Source organism: Giraffa tippelskirchi, chromosome 8, assembly GCF_054371585.1.
Source record: "Giraffa tippelskirchi isolate mGirTip1 chromosome 8, T2T-mGirTip1v1.2.pri, whole genome shotgun sequence".
Taxonomy (NCBI): Eukaryota; Metazoa; Chordata; class Mammalia; order Artiodactyla; family Giraffidae; genus Giraffa; species Giraffa tippelskirchi.
Window position 1 is genome coordinate 122,935,194 of NC_137282.1, and position 14,286 is coordinate 122,949,479.

General features: G+C 36.8%; 1 protein-coding gene across 1 annotated transcript in view; it reads right to left on the reverse strand.

Annotated features, from left to right (window-relative positions):
• The window catches only part of TINAG (tubulointerstitial nephritis antigen), a 91,405-nt gene that overhangs the window by 51,506 nt on the left and 25,613 nt on the right, over positions 1–14,286 (reverse strand). The window contains exons 5-8 of the mRNA XM_081519847.1: positions 9,072–9,195; positions 4,967–5,117; positions 1,953–2,133; positions 158–203 (exon numbers count right to left, since the gene is read on the reverse strand). Of these exons, the coding sequence (XP_081375973.1) occupies positions 158–203; positions 1,953–2,133; positions 4,967–5,117; positions 9,072–9,195 (502 nt within the window). The remainder of the gene's footprint in view (positions 1–157; positions 204–1,952; positions 2,134–4,966; positions 5,118–9,071; positions 9,196–14,286) is intronic.

Here is a 14,286-nt window from a genome sequence, read left to right on the forward strand (position 1 = left end):
TGTCCATGGGATACTCCAGGCAAGAATACTGGAATGGATTGCCATGCCCTCCTCCAGGGGATCTTCCCAACCCAAGGATCAAACCCGTATCTCTCATATTTCTTGATTGACAGGTGGGTTCTTTACCAAGAGTGCCACCTGGGAAGCCCAAGCTTACCTTGAACTGGCCCATTTTGCATGATTTCTTTCATGATCTCAGTTTCCTGGAAGGAAAAATATCAGTGAGCACCATTATTGTTATCAAAGTACACTACACCTAGTGTTTGGTCTGTCACATTAGGGGTTGTACAATCAATTTAGGAATTATGGAACCCAGTGTGCCTCAGTGACTTGCAATTTACTCTTAATCATGCTTTGAAATACTTGCATGTGAATCTCCACATTGGTGAAGCTGCTAAAGACAAGACACACCATGCTTCATTGACTCTTACCACTGGCGATAATTTTGGAACGAACAGAAAATATAATAATTGTTATGGTCAAAAAGAAAAAAATAGAACATTTTTTTATCAGTGGAAAGTAGTGTCATCTCCATGCTTTGGACCACAACAGTGATCCCAGGTGATCATTTTGTAAGGTTCCTCAGTTTTAGCATACAAATATTTCCCTGTTTTCATCTACTGTGTAATGCAACTTTTAGGAATGAAGAAGGTCATTCATTCATATATGCACTTTGATTAGAGTACATCCCAGAAACTAGGACAGAAACAAATATTAACCTGCACCAGTCCTCAAGATATTTACATTTTGGTGGAGAAGACAGACAATAACATAACTAATTGCTAAGTAACATAACTATGAAATACTAAGTAATATAACTAATCATGATATACTAAGTTTGATTATAGAGACAAGCACAAATACCGTGGATGCAAACAAGTAAGGGACATTGATTCTGCCTAGAAGTCAAGAAAACTTCTCAGAGAAGATGAAGTTTTGACCTACTTCCCTGACATGGAAGTGGGTGGGATAAGCACTGGTGTGAGAGGACTCATCACCCGGCTAAGTAGAAGCAAAGAGGACCTGGTGTGTGTGAGGAGCAGACAGCAGTCAGTTATGAGGAACATTATGGGCGGGTGGGGGATGGGTAGGTTGGTTGGACATGAGTCCAAAAAGCAGTAGATCAGAACCAAGTCATGAAAGACCCATATGTCATGGTAAGAATGTTGAACTGCATTCTACAGACAATTGGAAATCACTGAAGATTCAAATAGTCTGCAAGTGATAATGTCTGATAAGAAGGAGTAAAATTCTCCCAGGATTTTAACATGACAAACTGGAATCCAGGGGAATTTTTTTCCCACCATGACTATGTCCATTTCAAGTATTTTGTGGAGTAAGGCAAAGGATGAATAAAATAAGCTAATACTACAAAAAAGTCAATGAAAAAAGGTTTGCTTATCTTTTATCTGTTAAGTATGTATCTGTGTGTGTGTGTATAGGCTTCCCTGGTGGCTTAGTCGGCAAAGAATCTACCTCCAATGCAGGAGATGCAGATTCAATCCCTGGTCAGGAAGATCCCCTAGAGAAGGAAATGGCAACCCACTCCAGGATTCTTGCCTGGAGAACCCCATGGAAAGAGGAGCCTGGCAGGATCACAGAATAGTCCATGGGGTTGCAAAAGAGCCAGACACAACCTAGCAACTAAACCACCATTTAGTTTATATACACATATATACGCATGTGTGTCTGTAATATAGTGAACATAATTATAAAACTCTACTCCCAAGGACTTTTTAAAATTTAAGGCAATCATTTGTACAGCTAATATTACAAAGATGAAAAATTATACCCAAATTGAAAGTCATTAATAAACACTTTAATAATATCAAAAATTATATCTGAAAGCATAGTACTATTTTAGAATATACTTGTTTTTAAACAGTTTTAATAACACTAGTATATATTTTTGAGAAAGCTAACCATTAAGAAGTCTTGCAGTTCAGACTTACATTGGAAGAGACCCTGTAAGGAGGAGAACACTGGTAGATCCTGTTGGATTTCTCGATGCTGTTGGGACAGGGCGTGGTGGCATGCCGCTTTCCCCGTCCATCAGACCTGCTTGCCATGGCACAGCCATTGTTGGTAGCATTTTGGTCCTTGAAAAGTGGATAGCACGCATGGGATACCAGTCTATGAGGAATAAGCAAAGAAGTAAATGTAATACTTAGGAAATGCAGTAATGACCTATCTCTGTACGATTTTACTGGTTTGAATATCTGTAAATCTTTCTGGCTACTTATGTGTAAGTTTCATGACACTGAACACAGTCGTTCAATCATATGAACTCTTCCCCCACCCCATTCCTATTTCTTCACTATAATTTTTTTCACGGTAAGGCATTTTATTTTAAACACAACAGTGTGTACATGCCAATCCCAAACTCCCAATCTATCCCTCCCTCTAACACTTGCCCTCTGGTAACCGTAAATTTTTTCTCTAAGTCTGTGAGCCTGTTCCGTTTTATAAATAAGCTTATTTGTATCAATTTTTTTAGATTCTAAAACCTTGCTCAAATCCATTCTAACAAATACATTTATCTACGAAATAGAATTTTGTGAAGATGAAAAGCATCCATTCATAAAATATGTGGTAATATTAATAGAGGAAGGACTCCTTAAGTCTTCATCTATAACTGTACTATAAAAAAGCCAAATAGATGGCCAATGGGAATTTGCTGTATGACTCAGGGAACTCAATCTGGAGCTCTGTAACAACCTAAAGGGGTGGGATGGGGAGGGGAGAGGGAGGGAGTTTCAAGAGGGACATATGTATACCTATGGCTGATTCATATTGATGTTTGGCAGAAACCAACACAATACTGTAAAGCAATTATCCTTCAATGAAAAACAGATAAGTTAAAAAAGCCAAATTTAATATGAAATAGAATGGGTTTTTATCGTATTCAGATGGAGTATTCTGATAAATTATATGTTTTAGGATTAAGTATTTTTTACATTTTTATTAAGTTATAAATCCCTTCTCATAGGACTTCAATTACTATGTGCCTGTAATTCATGATCCTTTAAGAAAAATTGTATATGCTACTATAGTACTGAAGTTAATAAGGTAGAAAGCTATCAGATATATACATTATACAAATGATAAAAGAATTCTGATTTCTGATTTTGAAACTGAACATAGAAAAATACAAATTATTTGGATCCACATATAACACAATTCACTGAATATGGAAGCAGATGATAAGGAAAATAAAACAGTGAATTTATTTTATGGATAGTTAATGTTCAGCTGGCCATAGAATTATGGTACTAGAATTGCCTCAAGGAAATTCAATAGTGTGAAAAAAGTAAGAGAATCTGAGTAAGGAGCATGATGAAAGCTAAGCCACTCCCACAAAAGGCACCAGTGGATTACTTGGGGATAATGAGTACCATGGATTGGGGTGTGTCACTCCAAATTCATGAGTTTAAGGTCTAATCACCAATGCAATGGCGTTTAGAGATGGGAACTTTGAAAGATAATTAAATTTTTTTTGTGTGTGGAAATATAACTTTATTTAAACCAGTAGTGAAAATATTCACATTCTTGAACAATATTACTAGATTGGAAGTGAACCATGATTATCAGATTATCCATGATCAAGGTAAGATTATGGACAAAATTTTCAGAAAGAAGAAACTAGAGTCTATATATGTGAATTAGCACTTTGTTTCCAGAAAATTTTTCCTTAATGTTAACTTTTCAAATCTCCCTACAAAATTTCTGCTCCATGTCAGTTTAGTTACTCTGTATTCATTTACTTTTCTCTACTTTTCAAACATTTGTGTGCTTTACTTTTCAACCATAGATTTATCTTTCTATATACAGATATATAGTTATATCAGTATAGACAGATAATTAGCTTTAAATGAAGTCATGAGGGTGGGACCCTCATGCTGAGATTAGTACCCTGATAAGAGGAACAGAGACATCTCTCTCTGCAAGTGGGGACTCAGGAAGAAGGCAAGCCAGGAGGAGGGTTCTCACCAGAAAGTGATTTGACTTTTGACACCTTGATCGTGAACTTAGCCTCCAGAAATAAAAACTCTGTGGTTTAATCCAGAGTCTATGGTATTTTGGTATGTTAACCTGAGCAGACCAATACAAGGGGATTTAATTGGCTTTCAATGTTAAGTTATATTTTTAAGCTCCTAAAGGGCTCTAAGTTTTATTATAGTAAAATAATAAAAACAGAAGCTGACCAAGCACTATTAAATCAGGAAGGTATTAGCCCAAGTTGCCCATTCTAATCACCATCTCATTAGCAAAGCATTAGATAAAAATTTTAAAGAACCTTATAAATACCTGACACCCAGTCTCTTGTAGCACACCCAGAGCACTCGGTGGATGAGGAAAGAACACATGGGCAGCACATACATCAGCTATCAGTTATCAGCTGCTCTTTCCTTTGCCAAATAACTCAGTTTGTAAGTAGCTAAGTTCTTATAGTAGACACTGTGCTGCATGGGTATCAGACTACATGAGAGTAAAGAAATGCAACCTGCATCTTCTCATCAGATGGGATTAATGGTGACAATGATGTTGATGAGTTGAGGCAAGTGTACAGCATGTCTTTATATCATTCCTCTGAGTCTTAGGCAAATTTCCCCTGGCATTATCTATTAATCTGCCTGGGGAACTAAGAGTCTCAAGATAAGTATCAACTCTACCCCCGCTGGGAGACTCTACAACCATTTGACTCAGAGCCACAAGAAGACAATGCTTACTTGTCTCTATTAATTTAGCTAGAAAAGTATACATTTTTTCAAATAATTGTTTCTGGTAGCTTATAACTTCAGTAGATACCAAACAGAGATTATATTTAAATGAAATTCCTGTGTTTATATAGATGTAGCATATATATTTGTAGAGTTTTGGGAAAATGCAAAATGTTTTTTCCCGTTATTGTAACCCAAGCAGCAGTCTTAAGAATCCTAGAGATGCATGTTGGGGAGCTATTTACCCACGTTTTCTCAGGTACCACCAAGCCCTATCAACACTTCCGCCGTTGCATCCATGGCGCTTCTTGGCACAGCAAGAGATCAAATTCTGAGGGGATAGGTTGGCGGTGTATCGACCTTGGGACTGAATTGCTATGCGGTCAGCTGCCACACCTGTTTCAAAGAGAATATTAATTAATATTCAAATGGCATATAATATTGCCAAAATTTGCATAGCCCCTGTTTGTCTGATCATAAAACTAGTCTCTGAAACTTAATGGAACTTAAAGGCCAAATGTGATGCGTATTCCAACATGCTCAACCGTGTCATAATTTCAGTCATAGTTTATGTCCACTTTTGGCATTGCTTCGTTATCTTACCATCTTCAAAGTCTTTCCTAGTTCCTTGTTCTTTTCATGGTCTATATACTTCTGAATTCTTCATCAAGAAACCTGTCAAGTGAAACACCTTACAAGCAAGAGTCATATCTTGCTTACATTTATATCACCTGCACTTAAAATGTGTGTGTGTGTATATATACATATAATGAATGCAACTAACCTGAGGCAATAAAAAGAGCTAATCATAGAAATATTCATTGGAAATTTATCCATGTTAATCTGATATAGTGGAATAAATTAAATTTTGGTTTTAAAACTAATTGAGACGAGCATGAATCTACATTATAAACTATCACTAATTAATACGTATGTATGGAATCTAGAAAGACAGTACAGATGAACCTATTTGCAGGGCAGGAATAGAGACGCAGACATAGAAAACAGACTTTAGATACAGTCAGGGGGAATCAAAGAGGGGGACAAACTGAGAGAGTAAGATCAACATACATACACCACCATGAGTAGAACAGATGACTGTGGAAAGATGCTGTATAACACAAATAGCTTAGCTCCACGCTCTGTGATGACCTAGACGGGTGGGATGGGGGGATGGCTCAAGAGGGAGGTGATACATGTATACATATAGCTGATTCATTTTGCGCTACAGCAGAAACCAACCAAACATTGTAAAGCAATTAAACTCCAATTTAAAAAATTATCAAAAAGCTACACAGCACACTTTTGTGCTTATAATTTTCTTGAAGATCATGCTCCTAATCTCAGTGGATGTAGAATCCCCCTTGTTTTATGTATATGTCTACCCTTTGTGACTGAACATTCTATTTGTTTAAATAATACCCTAGCACTGTTGTTGTTAATGTTTGTCCCTTTCTCCCAGCACACATTTGTTGACCACCTGCTAGGGGGCAGGCACAAGACTAAGCCGTAGAAATTGCAACAATGAACAAAATCAAGAGTCATCATCCTGACCTCCTAGAATAATAGACTTGGGAAACTAATCAACCAGTAGCAGAAAACTATATATGTGAGCATTTTGATCATGCGACCATGATAATATGTGTGTGGAGATGACAAGAAAATTGGAGTCAGTGACATTTTGGTATAGACTTTTGTTGTTGTTGGAGACCTGATACAGTCTTCTTTGTAATCTCTTACTCACTTTTGATTAAAGGAAGCACATTCATAACCTTTCTTCGACCTATCCACCTTTCTCAGAAGTTACAGTTTTTACTCATCAAAATTATCTGTGTACTGGAACCCCTCACAGTGCTACTTTAGAATTATTAAACTAGCACTGAAGTAAATTCTTTAAAAATAATTCCTTTGCATATGTATTTCTGTATATACATAGTTTTTATGTAATTACAGCACATGTACAATTCTACTGTGTAATTGCTGGCATATTTTAGATGCTCAGTGTGTGTTGGATCTGTAACCTCCTACTTGCTTTTCAATTCCCATGTATTTTGTGCTAGGATACATTTCATAGGAGCAAAAATCATTATACCTCCATCTCTCTCAGTCTCAAGAAAATAATTCCCTGTTTCATAAAAGAAAACAGAAATTCCTTGATGCTTTGACTTTCAGTACAAGGGCTCAGAATCAAGTATTCCCGTAACTATTCTCTGGTTCATAAAAGACTTTCACAAACAATACTGAAGGACTCGGAAACGTGGCTCTGGGGTCCCTTCTGGGACTTCTTGCCTTTCACTTTGGGCAGGTCACTTCGTTTGTTTGTGCTTCTTTTATAAAACCAAAGGCTTGAAAATGGGGACCTCTACCTTCCCTTCTAGCCCCTTGAATCTGTAGACTCCAACCAAAGGATAAAAGCTTTAAATTCTAATGATATTCAACATGTTGCTCTTATTAAAGACATTCCTGAATCTCAGTGAAGGTTTAACCCAAATTCTCTTGAAATACTTAGAAAAGGTCAGAAGATTTAAGAATGACTCAGTTCAACAAATTGTTTTCTGTTCTTTATCTGGAAACTTTCACTGAGTTTTACCTCTGAGATTCACACTGCTATTTTTCCTGCTTATTTTATTCTGCCTTCAAGTTTGCTCTGCAGCAGGCATCACCTCTACCATTCGGAACTCTTCTACCTCTTAGCTTCTGACATCATGCTTAAATTTTATTTGGCTATATAACTATATTTTTATATGTGTGTGTATTTTTAATTGTCTTTATCCCATTTTATAATTTTTAGCTTCTTTGAAAGACAACTTTTCTCACTGTAACTACTGCTATATTGAATATGCACAATACAAAACTGTCATCCATTAGGCAGAGGGACAGACGGACTTGGCCCTATGCTGAGGCCGTCTATGGGACTGTGATCAATGGACCCCAAAAATGTAAAGCCCAGATAAGCCTAGCAAGTTACTCTCAGTATTTCACAACTAATATCTTTCCTAAGACATCTTTAGAAATGCTGGTCTAGCTTAAACTTTAAGTAAAATTATTATATATCCCTTAGGGGGTGTAATACATTGACCATATAAACATAAAATGGCAAATGATGTATCTGATTAAATCTGTCCCCATCCAGTTGAAACAAGGCTCAAAGAGATTCCCATGCAAGAGAATATTTCTCCTGGGGGAATGAGCATTACCATAGAAGTGACAGATGGAGGTGCTCCAGGGTGAGCTCAACCAAATGCATCTTTCCTAGAACAAGCTAGCTTATTCTATGAAGTGTTGGTATTTAGAGAAAGTATCAGCATTCCTCTGTCCCAGGAAGTGCCACCCTTCAGAGTCTATGAAGTTATTTCATGATGCAATCAGTACTTAATCTGTTTTTGAGGACTCTGGAATTATTTCTAAGCATAGAGCAGTTTTATGAAACTGATCTTTGAGAGTAGACAATGTTGTGTGAGGTTTAATTGTGGTAATACAATCAACACATTTTGAGGATACTTTGGAGACCAAATCTTGGGTTTAACCTGAGTACTGATATACTGGCCTTGTGAAACTGTATGAAGTTGCTGTAATAGAGGTATGTTATTCCTCACACTGCTTTTAATGAACTTTTTTTTAAAGTCTTTACTGAATTTTTCACAATGTTGCTTCTGTTTTATGTTTTGGTATTTTGGCCACAAGACATGTTGGATCTTAGCTCTCCCACTAACGATCAAACCCACACCCTCTTCACTGGAAGGCAAAGTCTTAACCACTGGGCCACCAGGGAAGTTCCTCTTTACACTTTTGAAGTAATTTGGAAACTACTCTTGTTAGAAGATCGGTTGTATCACTGTCAGAATCTACAAAATTGATTTTATCTAAAGTGAGATAAAGCCCATTTAATCCATTATCACTTAGTTCTGAAGTCTCTACATCAAATATATTAATTTCATAATTAAATATATTTCTGCAGATCTAATCAAGAGAAAATAATATAAGAATTATTTGTCTATATAACATACATTAGGATTGCAGATAATACTATGGGTAAAGAGAAATCTTATACTTTTCTTATGATCTGGCCTTAATTCTCAAAGAGCAAACAAATTTTGGCAACTTTTCTCTGTTGCTCTTTTGATCCACTCTCTATTTAAAATTAGTCTGTGATGATAAAGACCAATTTCAGAGTAAAAATGGATTTTTATTTAATCTTCAGGCTGCTTTCTCTGGTCAAAGTAAGATTTTATTTTATTGATCAAGTGATAATATTTAAATGTTCTAAATTAGAAACACTTTTAATTACTATCCCAAGGTCTAGAGTAAAAGGGAGAATTTGTAAGGAAGTAATTAAAATGGCTTTATTACTTGCAGTGGAAAAAGCCCAAGATGCAGCACAATTTTTTTGATCCAAAGGGCCGTGGGTCCATCCAGGCCATTTGTAAGACGCAATAAAGAATTCTGGAAGATCAGTAGTTTCAACTAAAGAAGCCTAAAGAATAAAAAGAAGCAAATGTGTCAGAGCTTTTCCAATTTATCCCAATAACCATTATAAGAAATCCCCATGCCCTGTTATAATGTTTTTTATTTTGTACATTCAACTGTTCTGAATGACATTTCTTAAATGTATTATTTATGTAATATATCTATTTCACTCTATGTTTAAAAATAGCAATTCAATGTGGGGAATCATAACAGAGCACAAAATTGAAAGAACAATACATAGAATGTGTTTTCTCGGTTACTATACAGTGCAATAATTTCGGCCACTGTTTTTGTCATCTTGAATATTCTGAGTTTCCTTACTAAAAATGCTGCTATTTTGGTGATGGGAGAAAAGTGTCAAATTCTCAAGTAGATTGTGGTAGAGTGTCTGCATGAAAACTTGAAGAGCAGTGTCATAGAAATCCTAGAAATCTGAGTGGTTTTAGATTCTTAAGTCATCAGATTGGCCACACTGCAGAACCTTGGAGTTGGAGAAGAATAAATTTGCTTCTCTGAGTAGATAGTTTCAGAGACATAGACACGGTCTCAAAGTCTTTCTACCTGGGACAGAAATACACATACCTTATATATTACTCATACCTTCATTATTGGCTAATGAGTGTGCTTTTAGGAATTTATAATATTAAGCTGCCCCATGTTCCAGAAAAATAGCTAGATTATCATTGTTATTGCAATGTATCACTTTAGAATTCTAATTTAATAGTGGAGCTGGGCTATTTCCCTTCTGCTCTGTGGAAGCAATAAAGGTATAACACATTTTAGAAGGGTTGAGCTATTCAGAATTTGATATCCACTTTCCAAAGTTGGCCAGAGAACTTTGTACATGGGAGATTTGCAGTGAATATCTGACAATAATGAGGAAATACATATCTATCTGAAAGATTGCACAACTTTAAAAAAATCATTTCCTCCCCACAGACACATTGTTACAATAATATCATTTATTTTTTATGATTTACTGTTTAAAAATAAAAGTATATGAATGTATAATCCTTCTCCATAAGAAAAGGTGATAGAGAAACAACAGGTAAAATACCATATTTATTGAAAACATATTTACTGTATTTATCACTAAGTCAGATCAATTCATGAAGCTCCCCTGTCAGATCTTATAAGACTTTTTACCAATTATTTAACATTGCTTTTCTTTAAAATAAGCCCATAGGACTTGAGACCCAAGAAGCACATATTACCTTGAAATTTTATTTACTTTATGATACCAGACAATCTGATATAATAAACACAGGGCAAATTTTACATCTCATTACTCCATGATTATTGCATTCCTCTATAAAGTTAGAATGTTTTTAAGAGCTAATAAAGAAAGTAAACACCACAGAATAACAGTTTTTAGGAGTTGGTAATGAAGTCTAGCTTCATTAAATGATTTTCTTTCTTGGTCAAAGGATAACTTAATAAAGTAAAAAAGTCAAGAAGATCAGCTGACAGAGACAGAAATTCCAAAATGACAGTGACCTAAAAGAGACAAAAATTTAATTTTAAAGACTTTTACACTATTGTATACGGACATTTTACTTTCATTGTAATGTTGAGAATTTTCAGCCACATTCTAACTCTATTTCCAGATTAAGATTAGCCATACTTCAACAGTCTGCCTGCCTTAAAATTTCAATTCTGATTAGAGATTAAATATCCTGTAAACAAATGTAAGAATTAAAAGCATTGGTGAACACTGGAGAATATTTTACAATAATTGTTGCATTTAATAGAATCAAAATCTCTAAAAGTAATGGAAACCCAGTCACAGAGCAGACTGAGAACTAACTAATCAAATTCTGGACATTCTGGACAGTATTACTAAGAGCCCATGTCTGCACAGTATCCACTTGGTGAATCACCCCTTTGTCCCTAGTTGACTTACTCCCACTGAAATGTGGATAATGAGTGACCTGAGAATCCGAAGACGTCAACAGAAAATATTATTCTCCTCTGACCAAGTTCAGTGACCCTGCATACCAAAAACTTTCTTCTAAGCTACTCAATATTGGAGAAGAAAGGGCTAACTTTCAGTTGCTAATGGCAAAAGGAATTTTTCATCTTCAATAATATTTTCCTTCATGCCTGAAATCTGAAAGAGTTTGCTTTGTTACTTGGCCAGTTTGGGTTTTTTAAATGGAACTAGTTTCTTGTAAATATCATTAATCAGTGACCACACTATGGCAGGTAGGGCTAGTCCTTCAGGGCTCCTGCTTTGAATAGGCTTTCCTTCTATTTATAAGTTTTAATGATAGCAATTTTAGTTCAGGACCTGCAGGCTCAGAAAAATGACTATATTTCCTGGTCTCCCTTGGCTCCCAGATGTGGCCCCATTACTAAGTTCTGTCCCATGGAATGTAACCAGAAGTGTCACTGGCAGCTTCTGAGAACATGGCACTTGATTTTACCCCTTTTTATTGATCCTTTTATCTTTTTTTTGCTTGAACCCAGGACATTGTCAAATGTAAGAAGCATCCAAGCTTCAGAGGTATAATAATAAAGAAAATGTGCCTCTGGAAACTGATGAATGGCTCTCTCCTAAGATGACTTCCTTAGAACACTAGTTCTGAGAAATTGTAATAGATAATTACAAGAGGAGCAGCTGATTAATCAAACAGTTCTAAGAAACACTGGCTTTAAAAATTAAATCGTCTTTTCTGTCCTCACTGCAATGTTTTTTATAAACTACCTGAGCGCTGAGAGGCTGTAAGAAATAAAAATAATATTTGTGATTCTCAATGTGCGTGACCCAATGCAAAGTATCCTACTCTATTTCATTTGATTTAACAGCATTTTTGCTGTGAAGGAGATCAGAGGACTAGTGTTTCATGGAACTCACTTTGGGAAGAACCATCATATAGACTAGATAGTTTCTAATCTGGGGAGTCCATGTAACCCAGAAGGACCCTACAAGATCACCTGGAAATAGACTTCCACCAGTGTCCTCCACCTGCCTTTTGTCTTTAGAAGTGAAGTGAAAGTCACTCAGTTGTGTCCAACTCTTGCGACCCCATAGACTGTAGCCTGCCAGGCTCCTCCGTCCGTGGGATTCAACAGGCAAGAATACTGGAATGGGTTGCCATTTCCTTCTCCATGTCTTTAGAAAACTTTAGTTAAAGAATGAATTTAATTAAAGAAATGAGAAAACGCAGAAAGAAAGGAAAACAGTGAAGCGAGACAAAATAATAATACTTTAGCCATTAAACAAAGTCCAAGGCCTCCTTCAGTTATTCCTCAAGGTCTCCAGGTAAATATTCAAGTCATGTCCTTTGAGCTGTTTTGTAGATAGTGAAACCCTCAGCAGGGGGAAGAAGTTAACTATATGCTGCCTGCAAGGACTTAGATCCCAGGCTGCTTCCAACTAGAAGGTTAATGGTGTGGACTCCCACTTGCCTCACCACCGACCAGTCAGAAGAATGTCCACAAGCTCATGATGCCCGCTTTGACCCGTTACTATAAAACACCTCACTACCCTCTCCAGGTCAGAAACATGGTCTTGAGGGCACTAGCCCACTGTGGCCCTCTTGCCTGGCAAAGCAATAAAGTTATTCTTTTCTGTTTCACACAAAACTCTCTCTCTGCGTTTCTATTCAGCACCCATGAACAGAGGCCATATATTTCAGCAACAGCAGGAGAACAGGTATCTATTATATCAGCACACCGAATCACCTCAGGAATCTGCTTTTTAACAGCCCCCAGTTTTGTTCCCAGAGAAGGGAAAAAGTAAATTTTCACATTTCTCTCTCGAAGATGTGTCCTGTGGTGATCAGTTCGGCCCCAGAGTGTTGATTCAATTGCATCACAGTGCTGTGCATCACGCTTCAACTAGTAAAGAAAAGAAACTGAAAACTCAGAAATGAACTGATAACACATTCATTCTGCCGCAAGTTCCGCTGTGTATTTCCTCAAGTTTGCTGAAGGGTTTGCAATTCTATTTTGAGGAGAGAGAGAAAGCAAAGAGAGAGCCTGGAGGAAACATAAGGAAATGTGTGATGCTCTTTGAATTTCACAGCTCTTGTTTCAGAGACATCCAATTCTGTCCCTGGTTCTTCACCCACAGAGTGGAGGAGATGCTGGGATGAACTGAGGGAAGTGTGTACTTAAAGTCCACCATGACATCTGCCTGTCATGTTCTTCTGCCACATCATTGACACCTTCTGTATGCTCTGACAAACCTAGACAGCCTATTAAAAAGCAAAGACATCACTTTGCTGACAAAGGGCTGTATAGTCAAAGCTATGGTTTTTCCAGTAGTCGTGTAAGGATGGGAAAGTTGGACCATAAAGAAGGCTGAGTGCAGAAAAATTGATATTTTCCAACTGTGGTGCTAGAAAAGACTCTTGAGAATCCCTTGGAGATCAAACCAGTCAGTCCTAGAGGAAATCAACCCTGAATGTTCATTGGAAGGACTGATGCTGAAGCTGAAACTCCAATACTTTGGCCACCTGATGTGAAGAGCTGACGCACTGGAAAAGCCCCTGATGCTGGGAAAGATTGAGGGCAGGAGGAGAAGGGGTGATGAAGGATGAGATGGTTGGATGGCATCACCGATTCAATGAGCGTGAATTTAAGCAAGCTCTGGGAGAGAGTGAAGGACAGTGAGGCTTGGGGTGCTGCAGTTCATGGGGTCAAAAAGAACTGGACACAACTGGGTGACTAAACAACAACACAGTGGGTAGAAAAGCCCTTGGTAACAGTCACCGAGACGTTTCCCAAAGGCACTCTCATCGCACAGTATTTACCAACACTAAAATACGTTTCAGAAAATAACGAACAACTTCCTCCTAGAGAAATAGATTTAGTCAATCAAATACTATGTTTTATCTAGATAATGATGATCCAGATGATGAAGTAAATTTTTCTTTCTCACCTCAATGATCAGTAGTTTTAAAAGTCATATAATATATAAAATGTTATTTTACTATAACTTTCAACAAACAAAAGAAAAAGATGCTATTTTTTCTTTGTTGGTGATGCCAACTTAGACACACTAAAATCATGTGTATTGAATGTCTGAGAAAAGATGTACTAGTAAACAATGAGGTTATCCCCCGAATTTACAACATTTTTATATACATCA